The 24,239-nt window shown below is 50.6% G+C and overlaps 2 protein-coding genes across 2 annotated transcripts; one reads left to right on the plus strand and one right to left on the minus strand.

Annotated features, from left to right (window-relative positions):
* Positions 1-464: 464 nt before the first annotated feature.
* On the plus strand, positions 465-14,396 carry LOC134044137 (shootin-1-like). Its single transcript, XM_062493226.1, has 15 exons — positions 465-504; positions 1,285-1,370; positions 1,894-1,954; positions 2,086-2,219; positions 4,634-4,699; positions 5,942-6,023; positions 7,116-7,210; positions 7,928-8,074; positions 8,403-8,529; positions 10,077-10,176; positions 10,345-10,394; positions 10,784-10,893; positions 11,022-11,075; positions 11,172-11,264; positions 14,358-14,396. Exons 1-15 carry the CDS (start codon positions 465-467, stop codon positions 14,394-14,396), a joined length of 1,284 nt encoding a protein of 427 aa, XP_062349210.1.
* TEX261 (testis expressed 261) lies at positions 13,080-22,417 on the minus strand. The gene is made up of 6 exons (XM_062493887.1): positions 22,290-22,417; positions 21,206-21,285; positions 20,785-20,938; positions 18,855-18,922; positions 17,316-17,418; positions 13,080-15,123 (listed from the first exon to the last, which is right to left on the minus strand). The coding sequence occupies exons 1-6, from the start codon at positions 22,357-22,359 to the stop codon at positions 15,008-15,010; spliced, it is 591 nt and encodes a 196-aa protein (XP_062349871.1). The 5' UTR covers positions 22,360-22,417; the 3' UTR covers positions 13,080-15,007.
* Positions 22,418-24,239: the final 1,822 nt, after the last annotated feature.

Consider the following 24,239-nt stretch of genomic DNA (forward strand, 5'->3'; position numbering starts at 1 on the left):
CTCCTCTCCTCTCCTCTCCTCTCCTCTCCTCTCCTCTCCTCTCCTCTCCTCTCTTTTTTTTTTTAATATAAATAAACCTCCATGGTCACCAAATCCTTCATTGTTCCAATGTTTCCTGCCATGGCCCTGCAATTCCCACCCCATGGGAACCTCTGGGAATTTCTGGGAACCCCCGGAGCAGCAATCCCTGAGCGTACCCCAAGCTGTCGCTCCCCAAACCCCACAGTTCCGTGTTTTAGGGGGATTCCGTGTTTTAGGGGGAAAGCTTCCCTAAAAAAATTAAAAAAAAAAAATCAAAAATCTCAATATCCCTCTGTGGGTTTCGCTTCCCCCGTTGGGATCGGGGCCCTGGAGGAGGGAGGGGAGAGGGAGGGGAGGGTGGTTTCACTTCCTGCAGGGAACGAGGAGGCACCGCCGGGGAGAGGGAGGCACCCCAAAATCTCGGGGGTTTGGGGTCCCCGAGCATGGCCTGGGCTGGGGACGGAGCTGGGGGACACCTCACGGGTAAGGGGGAACATCCTGGGGATTTTTGGGGGATCACAAATGGGGTTTGGAATTTGGGGAACCTCACGGGTGATTTTTGGGGAGTCACGAGCGGGATTTGGGGTTTGGGCTGTGGAACCTTGTAGGGGATTTTCGGGGGGTCGCAAATGGGATTTGGGATTTGGTGTTGGGGGACACCTCACAGGTAAGGGGGAACACCCTGGGGAATTTTTAGGGGATCACAATGGGGTTTGGGGTTGGGATTTGGGGTTTGGAGGCACCTCATGGGTAAACGGGAACTTTTGGAATTTGAGGTTTGGGGTTGGGGGGACACCTCATGGATAAGGGGAACATCCTTGGGGATTTTTGGGGGATCACGAGTGGGATTTGGGGGTTTGGGATTTGGGGCTGGGGGACACCTCACGGGTAAGGGGGGAACACCCTGGAGGATTTTTGTGGGGTCACAAGTGGGGTTTGGGTTTGGGGTTGGGGAACCTCGTGGGGGATTTTTGGGGGGTCACAAGCGGGGTTTTGGGGCTGGGGTTTGGGGTTGGAGGCAGTGAAACTGGGATTTGGGGTCTGGGGGGATTTTCCATCCTCAGAACTGGAGTTCATGTGGAGAGAGGGCCCGGTCCCGAGGACAGGATTCAGATTCCGAGGTCCGGAGGGAGCCAGGGATGTCCCCAATCCCAGATTGGTGTCCCCAGGGCTGTGTCCCCCCCCTCCAGACCCTCGACAGGGGACGCTCGGGGGCTCCAGGGATCGTCCTGTCCCCCATTGTCACCCCTGGTGTCCCCACAGTCCTGGCTCGGGTCCCCGCAGCCATCCTGGAGTCCGGGAGCAGCGAGGAGGAGGAGGATGAAGATGAAGAGGCAGCTCCTGGACAGGTCTCGTTTCCAGGCTCCTTTTCCATTGGATTTCCCCTTCCTGATCCCATAAATCGGGGGGATGCCGGGGGTGACACGGGCACGGCATCCCCGGTTCTGCTGGTGTCCCCCTGGCTTGGGGCGCGCCAATGGAATTCCAACAGAGTTCCAATGGAATCCCAATGGAATGCCCTGCCGGTGCCGGGCTGATGGAATTCCGTGCCGGTGGAATGCCGTGCCAAATGGAATTCTGCACTAAAATGGCACCAGCGCCAAACAGCGCCGCTAAGGGAACGCTGTGCCAATGGAATTCCATCCACTACCATCCCATCCCAATGGAATTCCATCCCAAGACCATCCCATCCCAATGGATTTCCATCCCAAGGCCCATTCCGTGCTATGACAATGCCACGGCTGTTGTCACTCCATGCCAACACTGTGAGATTTGCTAGGGCGGTGCCCATGGAATTCCATGCCAATGGAACCCTGTGCCAGTGGAATTCTGTGCCAAGCCAGTGCCTCATTCCCATTTTTCCCACCACAGCACCTGCCCCTGGATCCGGTGCCAGGTGATGCCGAAGCTCGGCTGGCCCAGCTGGAGCAAGGTGAGCCCTGTCCCATCAAGGTGTCCCATCCCAGTGTCCCCAGTGTCCTATCCTGGTATCCCCAGTATCCCTAGCACCTCCCTGGGGTCAATCCTGACCCTCCTCGGTGTCACCGCCGGTGTCCCCGGCAGTGTCACAGGCGCTGCTGGCCGAGCTGGCGGCACTGGACGCCGAGGTGGAGCTGGAGCAGCGGTGCCAGCAGCGAGCCCAGGTGGGCACAGGGACAGGGACAGGTCCCCAGAAGTGTCCCTTCATGGGGACAAAGGTATGGGAGCACCCTTGGGGCATGCCCAGCTCGGGGGGGAGCGAGGGGAACCCCAGTCCCGGAATTCTGGGAATCTGGGATTCCGGGATTCTGGTGAAGCAGGAGAACGTGCGGCTGAGAGGCTCAGCCTGGCCAGGACCCCCGAGGTGACCCCAGGGGACGTGACACCAGTGATGACCCCAGGGGAGGTGACACCGCGATGACCCCAGGGGAGGGTGACACCCACGGAGCTGCCCTGGGGGAGCCCCCCCACCCCTGTCCAGCTCCCAGGTGAGCCTGGAGTGTCCCACCCATTATCCATAGGACCCATCCCATCCCACTCCATCCACTGATCCCATCTCATGGATCCCATCCATGAATCCCATCCCAATGATCCCATCCCAACCCCATCCCATTGATCCCATCTCAACCCCATCCCAATGATCCCATCCCAACCCCATCCCATTGATCCCATCTCAACCCCATCCCATTGATCTCATCCTATCCCATTGATCCTATCCTATGGATCCCATTATCCCATCCATGGTTCCCATCCATGGTCATCCCATCCCATCCCATCCCATCCATCCCATCCCATCCCATCCCATCCCATCCCATCCCATCCATCCCATCCCATCCCATCCCATCCCATCCCATCCCATCCCATCCCATCCCATCCCATGGATCCCATTATCCCAGCCCATGCAATGCATCCCATGGATCCCATTATTCCATGGATCCCATGATCCCATCCCTCTGGGGCCGTTCCCAAGGCCCATTTTGGGTCCAACCGAGCGAAAGCGACACCGAAATTCACCCTCAGTCTCCCAAACCGAAGCACGGCCGCTCACGCTTCCCCTTTCCCATCCCCTTTTCCCACGGCAGCGATTCCGGTTCTCGGAAGCCCCTGGGAACCTCCTGGGGATATCCCAAAGTCTCGGGAATTCCCTGATTCCACCGCTGGGATGATCCTTGGGAGGGTCCCGGGTCCCCACCCCGCTGTCACCCGTCGTTCCCGCTGGATCCCGTTCCAGAGGCAGATTCCAGTGGGGATATTGGGGTGACTGGTCCAGCTCCCTTTTACACCCCTGTGTTCCCCTTTCCCAACGCTTCCCCCTTTTCCCACCCCTCATTCACCTGTTTCCCACTTCACTTTGACCCCTTTCCCAACTCTTGACTCCCCTCCTTTTCTCCCTTTTTCCCAACCTTTTCCCCCCATTTCCCACTCTTTTTCTTCCCCTTTCCCACTCATTTCCCTCATTTCCCATCCCTATTTTCCCCCCATTCCCCCCACTTCCCACCTGTCATTTTCCCCATTTCCAACCCTTTTACCCTTTCCCCCCTTTTCCCCTGTTCCCCCTTCTCCCCCATTTCCCCCTTTCCCATTTCCCCCCATTACCCTTTTCCCCCATTTCCAACCTCTCATTTCCCCCTTTTCCCTTTTCCCTATTACCCTTTCCCCCATTTCCTGTTTCCCCTGTTCCCCCTTTTCCCCCCTTTTCCCCCATTTCCCATTTTCCCCCCATTACCCTTTTCCCCCATTTCCAACCTTTCATTTCCCCCTTTTTCCCCTTTTCCCCCTTTCCCCCATTTCCCTTTTCCCCATTTCCAACCTTTCAATTCCCCCTTTTTCCCCTTTTTCCCCTTTCCCCCTTTCCCCCCATTTCCCATTTTCCCCCATTACCCTTTTCCCCCATTTCCAACCTTTCATTTCCCCCCTTTTTTCCCCTCCTCCCCCCTTTTCCCCATTTCCCCCATTTCCCCCATTACCCTTTTCCACCATTCCCAACCTCTCATTTCCCCCTTTTCCCTTTTCCCCCCTTTTCCCCCATTTCCTCCATTACCCTTTTCTCCCATTTCCAACCTTTCATTTCCCCCCTTTTTCCCCTTTTTCCCCCTTTTTCCCCCTTTCCCCCCATTTCTCTTTTCCCCCATTTCCCATTTCCTCCATTACCCTTTTCCCCCATTTCCAACCTTTCATTTCCCCCCTTTTTCCCCTTTTTCCCCTTTTCCCCCTTTCCCCCCTTTTCCCCCATTTCCCATTTCCTCCATTACCCTTTTCCCCCATTTCCAACCTTTCATTTACCCCCTTTTTCCCCTTTTTCCCCTTTTTCCCCTTTTTCCCCATTTCCCATTTCCCCCCATTATCCTTTTCCCCCATTCCCAACCTCTCATTTCCCCCTTTTCCGTTTTCCCCATTCCCCCCTTTTCCCCCATTTCCTCCATTACCCTTTTCCCCCATTTCCAACCTTTCATTTCCCCCCTTTCTCCCCTTTTCCCCCCTTTTTCCCCCTTTCCCCCCTTTCCCCCCATTACCCTTTTCCCCCATTTCCCTTTTCCCCCATTTCCAACCTTTCATTTCCCCCTTTTTCCCCTTTTTCCCCCATTTCCCATTTCCCGTTCCCCCTTTCCCACCCCTCATTCCAGCTCCCCAGGATCTCTCGCAGCTCCCGGAGCATCATCGGGATCTCCAGGAGCAGCTGCAGCTCCTGCGCACCCAGGTACCCCAAAACCCTCCCAAACCCCTTTTCCACCTCCTCCTCATCCTCACCCTGGATTTTTGGGATGAAGCCCCCTCAACCTCAATGTCCCGGAGCTCAGGGTGAGATTTTTTTTGCTGATTTTTTGAGGATTTTTCATTGATTTCTCCCGGTGTTTTTCTCACCGATTTCCCCAGAAGTTTTAATGGATTTTTCCCAGATTTCTCCCAAAATTTTTTAGGGATTTATCCTGAATTTTTCACGTTTTTCATGGATTTTTCCCTAATTTTCCATTGCTTTTTCCTGGATTTTTCCTGGATTTCTCACAGATTTTTCACTGATTTCTCCCACGTTTCTCCCACATTTCTCCTGAAATTTTCCCGTATTTCTCACTGATTTTTCCCAGATTTCTCCCCTATTTCTCTTGGATTTTTCATGAATTTTTCAATGATTTCTCCCGAATTTTTCACTGATTTTCCCTGGATTTTCTATTTTCTCCCATTTCTCGTGGATTTTTCACTGATTTCTCCCCAGTTTCTCCCAGATTTCTCCAGGATTTCTCCCAAATTTCTCCAAGATTTTTCCCCGATTTCTCCCAGATTTCTCTGGGTTTCTCACAGATTTTTCCAAAATTTCTCTCAGATTTTTCACGCATTTCTCCCAGACTTCTCTTGGATTTTTCCCCAATTTCTCCCATATTTTTTCCCAATTTCTCCCAGATTTCTCCCATACTTTTCCTGCATTTCTCCCGGATTTTTCCAGGATGTCTCATGGATTTCTCCCGTATTTTTCCCTGATTTCTGCCGGATTTTCCCCCAATTTCTCCCAGATTTTTCACGCATTTCTTCCCAGTTTCTCCCGGATTTTTCCCCCATTTCTCCTGTATTTTTTCCCAATTTCTCCCAGATTTCTCCTGTACTTTTCCCCAATTTCTCCCCGATTTCTCCCCAGTTTCTCCCAGTTTTTTTTCCCAATTTTTCCCCAATTTCTCCCATATTTTTTCCCAATTTCTCCCGGAATTCTCCTGTACTTTTCCCCGATTTCTCCCGGATTTTTCCCCAATTTCTCCCGGATTTCTCCCGTACTTTTCCCCGATTTCTCCCAGATTTTTCCGGGATGCCTCCCGGACTTCTCCCTGATTTTTCCCCAATTTCTCCCCGATTTCTCTCCAATTTCTCCCGGATTTTTTTCCAATTTCTCTCCAATTTCTCCTGGATTTTTTCCCGATTTCTCCCGGATTTCTCCCGGATTTCTCGGGCACAGCTGCAGCTGGAGCGGGAGGAGCAGCAGCGCCTGCGGGCGGCCCTGGGTGCCAGCCAGAGAGCCCTGAGGTCCTTCAAGAGAGGTCAGCGATGTCCCCGTGTCCCCTCCCCAGTGCCACCAGTGCCACCAGTGCCACCCAAACCAGCGGCTGGCAGCCGCGTGCGGGTGACAGCGACGTGGGGACGTGGCTGTCCCCACCCAGGACAGGTGGTGGCACCACCCTCATGTCCCCTTTTCTCCTTTTTCTCTCTTTTTCTCCCTTTTTTCCCATTTCCCAACCCTCATTTCCCATATTTCCTCCCTCCTTTCCCACCCTTCCCCCCTTTCCGACCTTCCCCCCCCTTTTTTTCCCTTCTTTTTCCCCCATTTCCCACCCCTCATTCCCCCTTTTCCCACTCCTCGTTTTCCCCTCTTTTCCCCAACTTTTCCTCCGTTTCTCACCCTTCTTTTGTCTCTTTTTCCCCCATTCCCCCCATTTCCCACCCCTCATTTCCAAAACCTTTCCTGCCCTTTTCTCCCTATTTCTCACCACTTTTTTCCCCTTTTTTGCCTTTTTTCCCTCCTTTTTTGCTCTTTTTCCCTCTTTCCCCCCCTCTTTTTCCCCCATTCCCCACCTCTCATTTCCCAAACTTTTCCCACCCTTTTTCCCATTTCCCACCCTTCTTCCCATTTCCCAAATCTTTCCAACTCCTTTTTCCCCCCTTTCCCACTTATTCCTCCATTTCCCACCCTTTCCTCCCTTTTCCCCCTTTCTTCCCCCATTTCCCACACCTTTTTTCCCTTTTTCCCCCATTTCCCCCTTTTCCCACCTTTCTTCCCCAATTTCCCACCTCATTTTTTCCTCTTTTTCCCCCTTCTCCCCGTTTCCCACTCATTTCCCAAACCTTTCCCATCTTTTTCTCCCTATTTCCCACCTCTTTTTTCCCTCTTTTCCCCACCTTTTCCCCCCATTCCCCACCCCTCATTTCCCAAACTTTTCCCACCCTTTTTCCCATTTCCCACCCTTCTTCCCCCATTTCCCAAATCTTTCCAACTCCTTTTTTCCCACCTTCCCACCCCCCCATTTCTCACCTTTTTTTCCTGCTCTTTTCCCACCCTTTTCCCAAACTTTCCCCCCCCTTTTCCTCCCCCATTTCCCACCCCTTTTCCGGTGCCACCCGCGCCGTCCCCGCAGTGTCCCAGATTGTCACCCAGGATTACTGCCAGGCCCTGGAGCAGCTGGAGCTGGAGCAGGACCTGCGCTGCCACGCCGAGGCCTTCGCCCACCAGGTGACACCAAGGGGTTGGGGACATCCCTGGGGGTGGCACCGGGGTGACACCGAGGTGCCCCCACATCCCCATGGAATGGGGATGGGATGATCCCGGGATTATCCCGCTGTGGTTTCCCATGGGATGGATTCACCAGCAACCCTTCAGGAAGGTGACACCGAGGTGGCATCAGGTGGCACTGAGGGGTTGGGGACATCCCTAGGGGTGGCACCGAGGTGTCCCCGCATCCCGAGGGAATGGGGTGATGCCAGGCTGGGCAGAATTCCCATGGGATGGAGCTGGGTGGGATTCACTGCCAGCCTCTCCGGAAGGTGACACCAAGGTGACACCGAGGGGTTGGGGACATCCCTGGGGGTGGCACCGAGGTGACACCGCTGGCACCCATGGCTGCATCCCAAGGGAATGGGATGGGATGATCCCGGGATTATTCTGCTGTGGTTTCCCATGGGATGGATTCACCGCCAGCCCCCATGGAAGGTGACACCGAGGTGGCACTGAGGGGTTGGGGACAGGCCTGGGGGTGGCACAGAGGTGACACCGAGGTGTCCCTGCACCCATGGCTGCATCCCAAGGGAACGGGATGACCCCAGGATTCTCCCGCTGTGATTTCCCGGGACGGAGCCGAGTGGGATTCACCGCCAGCCCCTCCGGAAGGTGACACCGAGGTGACACCGAGGTGACACCGAAGTGACATTGCGGTGACATCTCGGCTCCCAGATGCTGGTGCAGCAAAGGGAGGCGAAACGCCAGAGCTCCATCCTGCTGAGGAGCGCCGGGCCCGATTCCCAAATCCTGGAAGCGTTCCAGGAATTGGGAAAACTCAGCCGGGAGCTGGAGGAGACGCGGCGGGAGGGGCAGCAGCGGGTGAGGGATTGTCCCCAAGCTCGGGGACATCGCGGGGAGGGGACGGCGGGGACATCGACCCCTCCATTCCCATCCCACGCCCATTTTTCCATGGAATGCTGCTTTCCCACCCCCCCCCCCCCCCCCCCCAATGGATTTCCCGATTCCCCGCCAGAACCTCATCCCACACGGAGCGGGAATTTTGCCCCAAAATCCGCTGGAATTTGGGGGGGATTTTTTTTTTTTTTTTTTAATCTCCCCAAAATTGGCCGGGATGGGGGGAGGAGGGGTTGTGGAGCATCCCCATCCTTAGGGTTTTCCCAGATCCTGGAATTGCCAAATCCTGCAGGAGAAGGAGCTGGAGGAGCAGCTGGAGAAGGAGCGGGAGGAGCTGGATCGGGCCCGGGCAGCGCTGGAGGAGGCGCGGGAGGAGAAGCGGGAGCTGAAGGAGAGGCTGGAAGGGCTGGAAAAGGAAGGTGGGAATTTCCAGAAGATTCCAGGGGGATTTCAGAGGGATTCAGGGGGATTCCAAAAGATTCTAGAGAGATTCCAGGGAATTTCCAGAAGATTCCAGGAGGATTCCAGAGGGATTCGGGAGGATTCCAGAAGATTCCAGAGAGATTCCAGGGAATTTCCAGAAGATTCCAGGAGGGTTCCAGAGGGGTTCCAGATAATTCTAGAGGGATTCCAGAGGAATCTCAGGGAATTTCCAGAAGATTCCAGGGGGATTCCAGAAGATTCCAGAGAGATTCCAGGGAATTTCCAGAAGATTCCAGGGGGATTACAGAGGGGTTCCAGATAATTCTAGAGGGATTCCAGAGGAATCTCAGGGAATTTCCAGAAGATTCCAGGGGGATTCCAGAGGGATTCGGGGGGATTCCAGAAGATTCCAGAGAGATTCCAGGGAATTTCCAGAAGATTCCGGGAGGATTCCAGAGGGATTCAGGGGGATTCCAGAAGATTCCAGGAGTATTCCAGAGGGGTTCCAGATAATTCTAGAGGGATTCCAGAGGAATCTCAGGGGGATTTCAGAAGATTCCAGAGAGATTCCAGGGAATTTCCAGAAGGTTCCAGATAATTTTAGAGGGATTCCAGAGGAATTTCAGGGAATTTCCAGAAGATTCCTGGGGGGTTCCAGAGGGATTCAGGGGCATTCCAGAGGAATTCCAGGGAATTTCCAGATGCATTCCAAGAGGATTCTAGGGGGATTCCAGAAGATTCTAGGGGGATTCCAGAAAATTCCAGGTCAAGTCCACAGGATTCCAGAGGAATTCAGGGGGATTTCAGAGATTCCAGAAAGATTCCAAGGGGATTCCAGAGTAGTCTAGATGGATTCCAGGGGAGTTTCAGAGAATTCCAGGGGGATTCCAGGAGGGTTCCAGAAGATTCCAGGGCACTGCATAGTATTGAAGGGGGATTCCAGGGAGATTCCAAAGGAATTTCCAAGGAATTCAGGGGGATTCCAGAGGGATTCCAGAGAATTCCAGGGAGGTTCCAGAAGATTCCAGAGGAATTCAAGAGGATCCCAGATGAATTCCATGAGGAATCTACGGGGATTCCAGAGGGATTCCTGAAGATTCCAGAGGGATTCCAGAAAATTCCAGGGCAATTTCAGAGGAATTCAGGGGGATTCCAGAGAGATTCCAGAAGATTCCAGGGGCATTCCAGGAGGGTTCCAGAGAATTCCAGAAAGATTCCAGGGGGATTCCAGAGTAGTCTAGAGGGATTCCAGGGTTGTTTCAGAGAATTCCAGAGGGACTCCAGGCAGATTCCAGGGGGATTCCAGAAAATTCCAGAGGCACTCCAGAGGAATTCCAAGGCGGTTCCAGAGGATTCCAGAAGAATTCAGGGGGGTTCCAAATTATTCCAATGGGATTCCAGAGGGAATTCCAGAAGATTCCAGGGAGAATCCAGAGAATTCCAGGGGGGTTTCCAGAGAATTCCAGAAGGATTTTAGAGGGATTCTGGAAGATTCCACGGAAATTTCAAAGGGATCCCCATTCCCAATCCCACCTCATTCCAGTGGGATCCCTCCGGGAGCAGCTGGCGTCACCTCAGAGCCGCCCCGAGGTGCCACCACCGCCACCGCTGCCACCGCCCGCTGCCACCGCTGTCCCCACCGAGTAGGTGACACCTCCCGAGGCTTTTCCAGCCTCTCCCTGGCCTGGGAATACTCCTGGAAAATCGCTGTCCCCACCCGGATTGTCCCCAAGAGGGGCCGGCGCTGTCCCCTGCAGGGGAGGGGACAGGAGGTGACAAATGGGAGGTGTCACCTGCTGTCCCCTGCACAGCCCCCTGGCCGCCCTCAGGCAGAGGAAGGCGCCGAAAAGCCGGGAGAGAAGTGAGTCCTGAGGGATTGGGGACATCGGGAATGTCACCGGAGCGTCACCGGGATGGGAGCGGGGACATCGGGAATGTCACCGGAGCGTCACCGGGATGGGGATATCGGGAATGTCACCAAATCGTCACCAGGATGGGAGTGGGGACACGGGAATGTCACCAAAGCGTCACTGGGGTGGGGACATCGGGAATGTCACCAGAGTGTCACCGGGATTAGGGTGGGGACATTGGGAACGTCCCCAAAGCGTCACCGAGCACTCCAGGGATCACCTCCAGCTCTATTTGGGATGATTTGGGGACAGGGTGGCAGCGCCTGGGGAGGTGACAGTTCCACCTACAGTGTGACCCCAGCTGTCACCGGGAGGTGACAGGGCGGTGCCACTCCAGCAGGTGACCCCGGGACCGAGGACATCCGAGCCAGGGCCGTGCAGGAGATGCTGGAGCGCATCCGCAGCGGGATCGTCCTGAGGCCAGCCCGGGAACGGCCACACCTGCGCCAGGTGACAGCGGGGACACCGCGGGGACACCATGGGGACGGTGGGGACACCGTGGGGACACCATGGGGACAGTGGCCTCGGGCAGGCCTGGCACTCCCGGGATCCTTCAGCCATTCCCGAATTCTCAGCAGGATTCCATGGCCAGCAAGAGGCGGAGCGCGGTGCTGGAGCTGCAGGGGATCCTGGTGGGTGGCGCTGTCCCTTTGGTGTCCCCTTGGTGTCTCCACGGTGTCCCTGTGGTGTCCTTGCAGTGTCCCCACGCTGTCCCCTCCCCGTCGCAGGGTGCCACGCTCAGGCCGAGCCGGAGGCGCAGCGGGAAGAGCCAGGACCCGCAGCTGGGATCGATCCTGGAGCGGCGGCGCCGAGCCCTGGACGCTTCCATGGGGAACAACAATTCCATGGGGAACAACAATTCCATGGGGAACAACAATTCCATAGGGAACAACAATTCCACGGGGAACAATTCCATGGGGAACAACAATTCCATAGGGAATAATTCCATGGGGAACAACAATTCCACGGGGAACAATTCCATGGGGAACAATTCCATGGGGAACAACAATTCCATGGGGAACAATTCCATGGGGAACAACAATTCCATGGGGAACAACAATTCCATGGGGAACAACAACTCCATGAGGAGCAATTCCATGGGGAACAACAATTCCATGGGGAACAACAATTCCATAGGGAACAACAATTCCATGGGGAAGAACAATTCCATGGGGAATTCCACGGCGGCACAGCAGCAGGACGCAGCTGGGAAGGGGCTGGACACAGGTACGGAGCTGGGAATGTCCCCAAGGAGGTGACACCAGCAGCTGTCCCCTCCTGTCCCTGCTCCCAGCGCTGCCATCGTTTTTCCCAGGAAACCGGGACCAGGACAAGGACCGGGACAGGGACAAGGACAAGGACAAGGACAAGGACAGGGACAGGGACAGTGTCCCCTTCCGGCCCCGTGGCCTTGGTGGCCTCCCCAGGGCGCGTCCCCTCCCCCGCCGGACAGGGGACAGCGCCTAGGAGCCATTTCCCGGGATTTTCCTGCTTCATTTCCCGGGATTTTCTGCCCCCTTCTCCAAGATTTCCCACCCTTTTCCCCCAGGATTTCCCACCCTCCTCTTCCAGGATTCCCTGCCCTCCTTTCCCAAGATTTTCCACCCTCGTCCCCCAACATTTCCCGCCCTCTTTTCCCAAAATTTTTACACCCTCAGTTCCCAAAATTTTTCCTACCTCATTTCCCAGGATTTCCCACCCTTGTCCCCCAACATTTCCCGTCCTCTTTTCCAGGGATTTTCCACACTCCTTTCCCAAAAATTTCCACCCTCAATTCCCAGGATTTTTCCACTTCCTTTCCCAAGAATTTCCACCGTTTTCCCCCCAACATTTTCCAGCCTTTTCCCCAGGATTTTCCACCCTCACTTCCCAGGATTTTCCACCTCAATTCCCAGAATTTCCCACCCTCTTTTCCAGAGATTTTCCACACTCCTTTCCCCAAAATTTCCACCCTCAATTCCCAGGATTTTCTGCCCTTCCTTCCAGGATTTTCCACCCTCTTTTCCAGGGATTTTCCTGCCTCATTTTCCCAGATTTCCCACCCTTATCCCTCAACATTTTCCACCCTCAATTCCCAGGATTTTCCACCCTTTTCCCAGATTTTTCCACCCTCAATTCCCAGGAGTTTTCCCACCTCATTTCCCAGGATTTTCTGCCCTCCCTTCCAGGATTTCCCACTCTCTTTTCCAGGGATTTTCCTGCCTCCTTTTCCGAGATTTTCCACCTTTTTTCCCCCCAACATTTTCCACCCTCCTTTCCCAGGATTTTCCATCCTCATTTCCCAAAAATTTCCACCTTCAATTCCAAGAATTTTCCACCTTCTTTTCCCCAAAATTTCCACCCTTTCCCACCTCATTTCCCAGAATTTCCCACCCTCTTTTCCCAGGATTTTCCACACCCGCAATCCCCCAAGAAATCCCTGGAAAAATGGGATTCCATGGAATTCCAGACTTCCTTGTCTTGGGAATCCCCCAAATCCCACCCATCCCATTATTCCACGTGGATCCAGCCTGATCCTGAACATTCCCAAGGATTCTGTGGCTCCTCTGGGAATTCCATCCCACCCCCCAAAATTTGGGAATTCCTTCCCAAAATCCCACAGAATCTCTGGCAGCTCTTCCTTATCTACAACATCCAAATAAAATCCTTTATTTCCCTTGGATTTGGGAACACCTGGAATTATTTTCCTGGCATTCCAAAGCTCCTTTCCTGGGAATCCCCAAATCCTCCATTCCTCAGGAATTCCCTTGGATTTGTTTTTATCCCATTTTTCTATTTTTTTCTCCTTCCTCCTTCAGCTGGAACTGAAATATTTAAGGCTGGGAGGGATTTTCCTGAATTTCCCTGAATTTCTGCTCTTTTTCCCTGTGGATTTTCCAGGAGGAAAACTGGGAAGGAGAGGTTGAATCCCTGCCCCAAAAATAAAGCCTGGGAAAGGGAAATTTCTGTTGGAAAAGGAGCAGGAATTTTGCCCAGATTTTTCCAAATTCGGGAACTTTTTCCAAATCCAGATTTCTTTGGGCTCTCCCCGGTGCTTCCAGGGAAATTCCAGAGGTTAGGAATGGAGATTCCCACTTTTCCTGCCTTTTCAATGATCTTCATCTGTGGATTTTCCCCAAAATTCTGGAGTTTTGGTGGGAAAATTCCACCCAAATTCCACAAACCCAGCTCCAACGTGGCCTTGGACACTTCCAGGGATTGGGAAAAAAATCCCAATCCCAATAAAACCCCTCAAATTCTCAGGGGAAATCTGGGATTTTACACCTTATCCATAAATTTCCCGGTGTTTCTGGGAATGCTTTTTTTTCCAAATTTAGGAGGGTTTCATCCCGAATTTCCTTTTCCTGGTGAATTATTTCTGGAATTCCACGATTTCCCAGGAATCTGGTTCAGCTCCAGGAAATCCTGAGGGATCCAGGTTGGAAAAATGTGGGAGAGAAGCTGGGAAATCTTTCCTGGCTCCTGGGAAAATTGGGATTAAAAAGGAATCAGGAATTCCTGATTTTCCTCATTCCTCTCCTGGTTCATCCCATCCCAAATCCAGGAATTTTTCCAGCAAAACCAGAGGTCTCAGGGCAAAATTCCAGCTTTTCCAAATGATTTTTTTTTTTCCTTAAAAAAACCCAAAAGTTTGGAATTTTTCCCAGCTGGAATGCTGAGGGATTTTAGTTCCCTTCCTGAAATTCCCCCTGGAATTTTCCTGGGAATTCCTCCAAAAAAAAAAAAAATCCTCTGGATCCAGGGAATTCCCTGGGGTGGGAATATTTAATCCTGGTCCAGGTGAAAATTCCAGAAAAAACAGCAATTTTGTGATCGGAATGAACAAAATTTTCAGCTCCCTCGGAGGAATTTCACCCTTTGGAAAAGGAGGAAGGAAAAATCTGGGAATTCTGAGCAATCCCCCTCTTCTGCAGGATCAGAAAAAAAAATCTGGGAATATCCTGGAAAACTGAGAAAAATCCCTTTCCACCAACTTCTTTGCTGGAGGGAAAAATTCCAAGGAATTTCCAAAGATTCAAACCACCCAAATCCCGATTTTATTTTTTTGGGATTATTCCAAGTCCTTTCCCTCTTGGAAAAAAAAAAAAAAAATGGGATGAAGGGACAGCTCCATCCTGGCTGTGTGTGTGGAATCCTCTGGATTTATCCCGATTTTTCCTGGATTTATCCCGATTTTTCCTGGATTTTTATTTTTTTTTTTTGGGGTGTGTGTGTTTTTAATTCACGGCTCTGTGAAACCCTCGGGAAAAGACCGGAGGGAACGGCTCCAAAAAAAACAAAAACAAACCAGGAATTGGGAAATAAATTCCCAAAAAGACAAGGAAAAAAAAAAAAAAAAAAAAAAAACAAAAAACAAAAAAGAGGGTTCATCCAAATCCCAACATTTTCCATGGAAATATTCCCTGAGGGATCAGCAGGGAAAGCTCCAAGCGTGGTTGGCACCTCCAGGAGTGTCCAATTCTTGGAATTCCCAAGGAATTCCCAACAGGAAAAAGCAGAGAGAGGCACAATTTGGGATATCCCAAATCCAAATCCTTTGGATATTCCCAAATATTCCCAAACCTCAGTAAATTTTCTGCCTGCTGGGCAGGATGGCTTCCTTGATGAAGGAGAAAATCAGGAGAATTCCAGAACGTTTCCCTCTTTTCCCCTTGGTGAAATAATTGGAGACGACGTCGTCTGAGGAGAAAAAACAACAAAAACAAAAACAAAAAAAAAAAAAGGGAATGGGAATCAAAATTCCAGAGGGAATGGAAAAGGGGAGATTGGGTTGGGATTTTGGGGAAGGAATTCCTGGCTGGAATGGAATTCCCAGACAAGATGTGGCTGCTCCTGGATTACTGGGAGCGGTCAAGGAAAGGGTGGATCCAGTTGGGAATGGGGGATTGGATTTCTGGGATTTTCCAAAGGGTCTGAGCATCCCAAAATCCCAAATTTCTGGGACTCTTTGAGCCTTTGGGATCTCAAAATTTCAGGCACATCCTGCCCCTTGGTAACCCCTGAAAATCCCAAATCTCTGGGACATTCTGAGCCATTGGAGACTCCTGAAAATCCCAAATTTCTGGAGCTTTGAGACCCCAAATCTTTGGGATTCCCTGAGCCTTTGTTGACCCCAAGAATCCCAAATTTCTGGAATAATCTCCAAAGCCTCAGGAATCACCAGAAATCCTCAATTTCTGAGGCTTTGCGAACCGCAGAAAATCGTAAATTTTTGGGACGTTCTTCACAGGATGAGAACCAGATAAACTTTCAATCTTTTCCCAGCCATTCCCAATCCCATTCCCAATCCCATTCCCAATCCCAATCCCATCCCATTCCCAATCCCATCCCAATCCCAATCCCATTCCCAATCCAAATCCAATCCCAATCCCATTCCCAATCCCAATCCAATCCCAATCCCAATCCCCATCCCATTCCCAATCCCAATCCCATCCCAATCCCATTCCCATTCCCAATCCCAATCCCATCCCATTCCCAATCCCAATCCCAATCCCATCCCAATCCCATCCCAATCCCATCCCAATCCCAATCCCAATCCCAGCCCATTCCCAATCCCAATCCCATTCCCAATCCCAATCCCAGCCCATTCCCAATCCCAATCCCATCCCAATCCCATTCCCAATCCCATCCCAATCCCAATCCCAATCCCAATCCCAATCCCATCCCAATCCCATTCCCAATCCCAATCCCGAACCGAATCCCATCCCAATCCCAATCCCATCCCATTCCCAATCCCATCCCAATCCCAACCCCAATCCCATTCCCAATCCCATCCCAATCCCAATCCCAATCCCATCCCATTCCCATTCCCCATCCCAATCCCCATCCCAATCCCAATCCCATCCCATTCCCAATCCCAATCCCAATCCCAATCCCAATCCCATCCCATTCCCAATCCCAATCCCCATCCCAATCCCCATCCCAATCCCCATCCCAATCCCCATCCCAATCCCCATCCCAATCCCCATCCCAATCCCCATCCCAATCCCCATCCCAATCCCCATCCCAATCCCCATCCCAATCCCAATTCCAATCCCATCCCAATCCCATTCCCAATCCCAATCCCATCCCAATCCCATTCCCAATCCCAATCCCATCCCATTCCCAATCCCATTCCCAATCCCAATCCCAATTATCCATGGACAATTGGATATTGGATCCATTCGTGGATCCATGGATTGATTCCTGAAGGATTCCCAATACCCAAACTCCATTTTAAACCCATTAAATCCAGAACCTCCCTGTGGGATCACACCCATTCCTGTTCCCATTGGGAATTGGGGCCGTGGCTGGATTTGGTCCCTCCAGGCTGCTCCCATTCCCTGTTCCCATTCCCCGTTCCCATTCCCTGTTCCTCGTTCCCATTCCCATCCCCATCCCCATTCCCATTTCCCCATTCCCCATTCCCATCCCCATTTCCCATTCCCATCCCCCATCCCCTGTCCCCATTCCCATTCCCATCCCCCATTCCCATCCCCCATTCCCATCCCCACCCCGCATTCCCCATTCCCATCCCCATCCCCATTCCCATCCCCATCCTCATTCCCATTCCCAATCCCAATCCCGAACCGAATCCCATCCCAATCCCAACCCCAATCCCATTCCCATTCCCAATCCCATCCCAATCCCAATCCCAATCCCATCCCAATCCCAATCCCAATCCTATCCCTATCCCAATCCCAATCCCAATCCCATCCCATTCCCAATCCCAATCCCCATCCCAATCCCAATCCCATCCCATTCCCAATCCCAATCCCATCCCATTCCCAATCCCCATCCCAATCCCAATCCCAATCCCCATCCCAATCCCAATCCCAATCCCAATCCCATCCCATTCCCAAATCCCATCCCAATCCCAATCCCATTCCCACCTCCTGGCTGCACTGTACATGGCAGGACGTTCTCCCCGGCCGAGAGCGACACGAAGAAGGCGAAGGGAATCAACCACAGGCAGAACGTGAAATAAGCCAGGACCTTTAGAATTCCCAAAATTCCAAAAAAAAAAAAAAAAAATTCCAAAATTTCCAAGACGGAAATTCCCAAAATTCCTGCTTAGAAATGTTAAAATTCCAGCCTGGAAATCATTAAATTTCCATCCAAAATTAATAAAAAATAATAATAATAATAAAAAAATTCTCCTCGAGTTGTTCCTCAGTTCCTCCTGGTTTTGTTTTTTTGTTTTGTTTTGTTTTGTTTTTTCCTTCTTTTAATTCCCAGATTTTAATTAAATTAATTAAGGGATTAACAAATAAGGAGTTGGGGTTTTTTTTAATTAATTAATTAATTAATTAAGGGATTCCTTAAATGGAATCATCCTGGAAAAAAATGAATTAAATTCTTTGCACTTTTCCCAAGGAATTCAAGATCAGCTGAGCCACATCCTCTTATTCCCAATCCAGGATTAAACCCCAAAAAACTGCATGAAAAAAAAAAATTGGATTTTTCCTCAATTTTTTAAGGAATTTTGGTGTCCAAGGAGCCTCCCTGGGTAATGAGAATTTTTTTTGTCATGAAATTAAGAGCAGAAAAAATGAGGAATGGCAATTCCCAGAGGGAAAAGATTTGGGGGGAAAAAAACAATGGAATTTAAATTATATTATTTCCTATTTTTCCTCTTTTTGTTTTTTAGCATTTTAGGAATAAATTGGAATTGATGTTTTACATTCTTAGAATTTCCTAGGAAAATCCCAAACCTACAATTTTAGAAGTTCAGGAAACTCCCCACCAACCCCCCCCAAAAAATAAAATAAATAAAATGAAATAAAAATAAAATAAAATGAAATGAAATGAAATAAAATAAAATAAATTGAAATAAAATAAAATGAAATAAAATAAAATAAAATAAAATAAAATAAAATGAAATAAAATAAATTGAAATAAAATAAAATAAAATGAAATTTAATAAAATGAAATAAGATAAAATAAATTGAAATAAAATTAAATTAAATTAAATAAAATGAATTAAAATAAAATAAAATAAAATAAAATAAAATAAATTGAAATAAAATAAAAAAATAAAATAAATTAAAATAGAATAAAATAAAATAAAATAAAATAAAATAAAATAAAATAAAAATAAAATAAAATGAAATGAAATGAAATAAAATAAAATAAATTGAAATAAAATAAAATGAAATAAAATAAAATAAAATAAAATAGAATAAAAGAAAATTAAATAAAATAAATTAAAATAAAATAAAATAAAATAAAATAAAATAAAATAAAATAAAACAAAATGAAATAAAATAAAATGAAATAAAATAAAATAAAATAAAATAAAATAAAATAAAATAAAAGCAAGGAGAGAATAATAAATAAAAAATCCAGGGATATTTTTATTTAATTTTGGTAGAAATAAATGTAAAAAAAAAGGGAAAAATCCGAGGATTTTATTTCCTAAAGGATCTCACCTCAGAGAAGAGGAAAAATTCCTCAGCAAAGTATTGGAAGGCCAGGTAGTGATTGACAACGAGCAGCACTGGCAGGAAAAACAAAATAAAATAAAATAAAATAAAATAAAACAAAAGAAAAGGAAAGGAAAGAAAAGAAAAGAAAAACAACAACATGGGGAAAACAACGGGATCAGAACAGGCCAGAGGGAAAATCCCAACATTTGGGGCATTTTCTGAGCTTTGGGAAATCCCAAAGATCCCAAAATTTCTGAGATTTTCTGAGTTTTGGGAAGCCCCAGATATCCCAAAATTTGGGGGATTTTCTGAGCATTGGGAAACCCGAAATATCCCAAAATTTGGGGGATTTTTTGAGGTTTGGGAAGCCTCAAATATCCCAAAATTTTGGGGATTTTTTGAGATTTGGGAAGCCCCAGGAATCCCAAAATTTCTGGGATTTTCTGAGTTTTGGGAAGCCCGAAATATCCCAAAATTTGGGGGAATTTCTGAGTTTTTGGGGTTCCAAATCTTTGGGATTTTTTGAGTTTTGGGAAGCCCCAAATATCCCAAAATTTCTGGGAATTTTTTGAGTTTTGGGAAGTCCTAAAGATCGCAAATTTCTGATATTTTCTGAGTTTTGGAAAGCCCCAAATATCCCAAAAACTGGGGGATTTTCTGAGGTTTGGGAAGCCCCAAATATCCCAAAATTTCTGAGATTTTCTGAGTTTTGGGAAATCCCAGGAAACCCAAAATTTCTGGGATTTTCTGAGTTTTGGGAAGCCCCAAAGATCCCAAAATTTTGGGAATTTTTTTGATTTTCTGGAAGCACCAAATATCCCAAAATTTTGGGAATTTTTTGAGTTTTGGGAAGTCCTAAAGATCCCAAATTTCTGAGATTTTCTGAGTTTTGGGAAATCCCAGGAAACCCAAAATTTCTGGGATTTTCTGAGTTTTGAGAAGTCCCAAGAATCCCAAAATTTCTGGGATTTTCTGAGTTTTGGGAAATCCCAAGAATCCCAAAATTTTGGGGATTTTCTGAGTTTTGGGAAATCGCAGGAATCCCAAAATTCTGGGGCACTCAGGAACCCCCAATCCCTGGAATTCTCTGGATTTTTTGGGATTTCAGCTCACTCCCAACCCAAACCAGTCTGGAATTCCACGAGCTTGGAACAAAGGGTGATCAGGAAGCCCAGAATTCCCAGAAAATCCCAGAATTCCCAGGAAATCCCAGAATTCCCGGAAAATCCCAGCATTCCCAGCTCCCAGCCACATCATTCCCAAAGATCAAAGTCCTTTCTGGCACTGGCAGAATTCCCAAATTTTTAACCCTACCTGGGAATAGGGAATGAGGCTCCTCCCCTTTCCCTGCAGCCCTTCCCACTTTTTTCCCCATTCCTGGAATTCTCCAAGGAATCCCAAATTTCTGGGATTCTCCAAAACCCCAGGAATCCCAAATTTCTGGGAAAATCAGGAACCCCCAAACCCTGGAATCCCTGAACTTTTGAATCACCCACAAATCCCAAATTTCTGGGATTCTCCAAAGCCCCAGGAATCCCAAATTTCTGGGACAATCAGGAACCCCCAAACCCTGGAATCCCTGAACTTTTGAATCACCCACAAATCCCAAATTTCTGGGATTCTCCAAAGGCTCAGGGATCCCAAATTTCTGGGACATTCTGACCCCTTGGAGAGCCCCAGGAATCCCAAATTTCTGGGATTCTCCAAAGCCCCAGGAATCCCAAATTTCTGGGACAATCAGGAACCCCCAAACCCTGGAATCCCTGAACTTTTGAATCACCCACAAATCCCAAATTTCTGGCACGCTCCAAGCCCTGAGTAAACCCCAAATTCCTGGAGCATTCCGAGGCTTTTTGGGGCACTCAGGAATCTCCAAAAATTCCCCCAAAAAATTCCCCCAAATTCCTCATTACAGACGGATTTGAGCCCTGACCACAGGACAGGATGAAGTTGGAGGAGGTGAGCACGATGAAAGGAAAAGTCTGGAGCAATCCGAAGTACACGAGGTTGGTGAAGAGCCCCATTCCCACCAGGAACGCCGGGAATTGCTCAAACAGGTACAGCCCCACCAGCACCGCCGAGGAAAACTGGGAAAAAAATAAAGAAAGAAAGAAAGAAAGAAAGAAAGAAAGAAAGAAAGAAAGAAATATGGAATTCCAAGTGAAATTTCACCCACAGTGGGATGGAATCAACAACTCCCATCCCATTTTCTTGGCAGTTTGTAAAAATTTTTACGTTGATTTTTTTTGTTTGTTTGTTTTGTTTTGTTTTTTGTTTTGTTTTTTGTCCCCCCCATCCCCCAGATTTGGATGGGATTCCTGGTGGAATTCCCAGCTGGAATTGCCAGGACTCACCCAGATCATGTATTTGATGATCCTCCTGGTGACCACGGTGTACTCCTCGATCAGCTCCGCCAGGTAGTACAGCCCGGCCGCTGTGGGGACAGCGCGGGGACACCGATGGCACCGATGGCACCGCTGGCACCTCGGGGGTGTCACCACCCCACACAGGGGCTGGGGACACTCAGGGATTCCCAAACTGGGAAGGGGATGTGGGAGAACTCAGGGACAGACAGGGTTGGGGATGCTCTGAGAATTTGGGGACACTCAGGGATCCCAAATCTTGGGGACACTTCAAGGGTTTGGGGACACTCAGGGATCCCAAATCTTGGGGACACTCAGAGGGTTTGGGGACACTCGGGGATCCCAAATCCTGGGGACACTTCAAGGGTTTGGGGACACTCAGGGATCCCAAATCCTGGGGACACTTCAAGGGTTTGGGGACACTCAGGGACCCCCAAATCTTGGGGACATTCTGAGGGTTTGGGGACACTCAGGGATCCCAAATCTTGGGGACACTTCAAGGGTTTGGGGACACTCAGGGACCCCCAAATCTTGGGGACACTTCAAGGGTTTGGGGACACTCAGGTATCCCAAATCTTGGGGACACTTCAAGGGTTTGGGGACACTCGGGGATCCCAAATATTGGGGACACTCTGAGGGTTTGGGGACACTCGGGGATCCCAAATCCTGGGGACATTCTGAGGGTCTGGGGACACCCAGAGACCCCCAAATCTTGGGGACACTCTGAGGGCTCGAGGACACCCAGAAAGCCCCAAATCTTGGGGACACTTCAAGGGTTTGGGGACACTCGGGGATCCCAAATCCTGGGGACATTCTGAGGGTCTGGGGACACCCAGAGACCCCTAAATCTTGAGGACACTCTGAGGGTTTGGGGACACCCAGAGACCCCCAAATCTTGAGGACATTCTGAGGGTTTGGGGACACCCAGAGCCCCCCAAACCCCTGAGGACGCCCCGGAACTCTCCCTTCCCCTCAGCCCTTCCCGCCCTTTCCCCCCTCCCTCCCCTCCCCCTCTCTATCGCGACAGGCCCGGAGCGGGCCCAACCCCATCGCTCTCATGCCGGGGCGCTCTCACCGATGGCCAGGGTGACAAAGGCCACCTGCACGAGCAGGGACAGCCAGCTGAGCACGTACATGAACCACATGGCGGGGCCGGGGCCGCTCCCGGGGCCGTTCCCGGGGGCCGCTCCCGCTCCGGGCCCGGCGCCGCTCCCGGCAGCGCGCGCCGCCGGAACCAGCGAGACGCGGGGCTCGCCCGTGACAGCGCCCCCTGGCGGTTCGGAGGACTCTCGGCACGGAGCGCAGAGGGCGGAGAAAGGCGGGGAGGGGGAACCCCAAAAATGTTTGGGGTGGGGAAGGCGGGGGGGACACACACCCTAAAAGTGTTTTTGGGAGATCGGAGATGGGAGGAGAGAGTCCCTAAAGTCTGCAGGATCGGTGGGAATAGATAGGGAAACCCCCCGGAATTATGAGGGAAAATTCTGAAATTCTACAAGGAACCCCCCCAAAATGTCCAGGGAGGGACCCCAAAACACGGGGGGACCCCAAAATGTACAGGGACCCCAAAATGTACAGGGACCCCAAAACACGGGGGACCCCAAAATGTACAGGGACCCCAAAATGTACAGGGACCCCAAAACACGGGGGACCCCAAAATGTACAGGGACCCCAAAAATGTCCAGGGACCTCAAAACACGGGGGGACCCCAAAATGTTTAGGGACCCCAAAATATACAGGGACCCCAAAATGTACAAGGACCCCAAAACACGAGGGGATCCCAAAATGTACAGGGACCCCAAAACACGGGGGCACCCCAAAATGTACGGGGACCCCAAAAATGTCCAGGGACCTCAAAACACGGGGGGACCCCAAAATGTTTAGGGACCCCCCAAAATGTACAGGGACCCCCCCAAAATGTCCAGGGATCCCCAAAAGTACGGGGACCCTAAAGGGTACCAGGAACCCCAAAACCCTACAGAGACCCCAAACTGCACAGGGACCCCCAAAACCGTGTAGGGACCCCCTAAAAAACTATTTAGGGTCCCCAAAATCCACACTGGGATGTACTGGGAGGGTTTTGGGGTGCTGGTTTTGGGGTCCTGGAGGTTCATTTTGAGGTCTCGTTTTAGGGTTCCTGGGGGGTTTTTTGGGGTGCTGGGGGCTGATTTTTGGGGTTCGGGGCGGTTTCATTTTGGGGTGCTGGTCTTAGGGGTCACGGGGGGCTCATTTTGGGGTAGTGCTGGGTGATTTTGGGGTGCTGGATGTTTAATTTTGGGGTCCTGAGCTCATTTTAGGGCTTCTGGGGGGGGCTCATTTTGGGGTGCGGGGGTTGTTTTTGGGGGTGCTCATTTTGGGGTTACTGTGGGGCTCATTTTGGGGTTACTGTGGGGTTCATTTCATTTTTGGGATGTTGGGGTGCTCCTTTTGGGGGTACAAGGGGCTCATTTTTGGGGGCGCTTGGCGTTTATTCTTAGGGTCTCATTTTAGGGTGGTGTGGGTTCCTTTTGGGGGTACCGGGGGTTGATTTTGGGGTGCTGAAAGTCTCATTTTGGGGGTACTCGGGGGTTCATTTTTTGGGGTTATGGGGGTGCAGAAAAAGCGGGTAACGAAAGAGGGGGACAAAGTGTCCCCGAACCCCTCCCCGAGAACGGAGGGGACAAAGGGGGGGGACAAAGGGGGGGACAAAGGGGGGGACAAAGGGGGGGACAAAGGTGGGGACAAAGTGTCGGGCGGGCGATAACGCGGGATGGCACCGTGTGACAGGGGGTGACAGGGGGTGACAGGGGTGACAGGGGTGACGGGGGGTGACGGGGGGTGACGGGGTGTGACAGGGGTGACAGGGGTGACAGGGGTGACAGGGGGTGACGGGGGGTGACGGGGTGTGACAGGGGGTGACAGGGGGTGACAGGGGTGACAGGGGTGACAGGGGTGACAGGGGGTGACGGGGGGTGACGGGGTGTGACAGGGGTGACAGGGGTGACAGGGGTGACAGGGGGTGACGGGGGGGTGACAGGGGGTGACGGGG

Source organism: Cinclus cinclus, chromosome 5, assembly GCF_963662255.1.
Source record: "Cinclus cinclus chromosome 5, bCinCin1.1, whole genome shotgun sequence".
Lineage (NCBI taxonomy): Eukaryota > Metazoa > Chordata > Aves > Passeriformes > Cinclidae > Cinclus > Cinclus cinclus.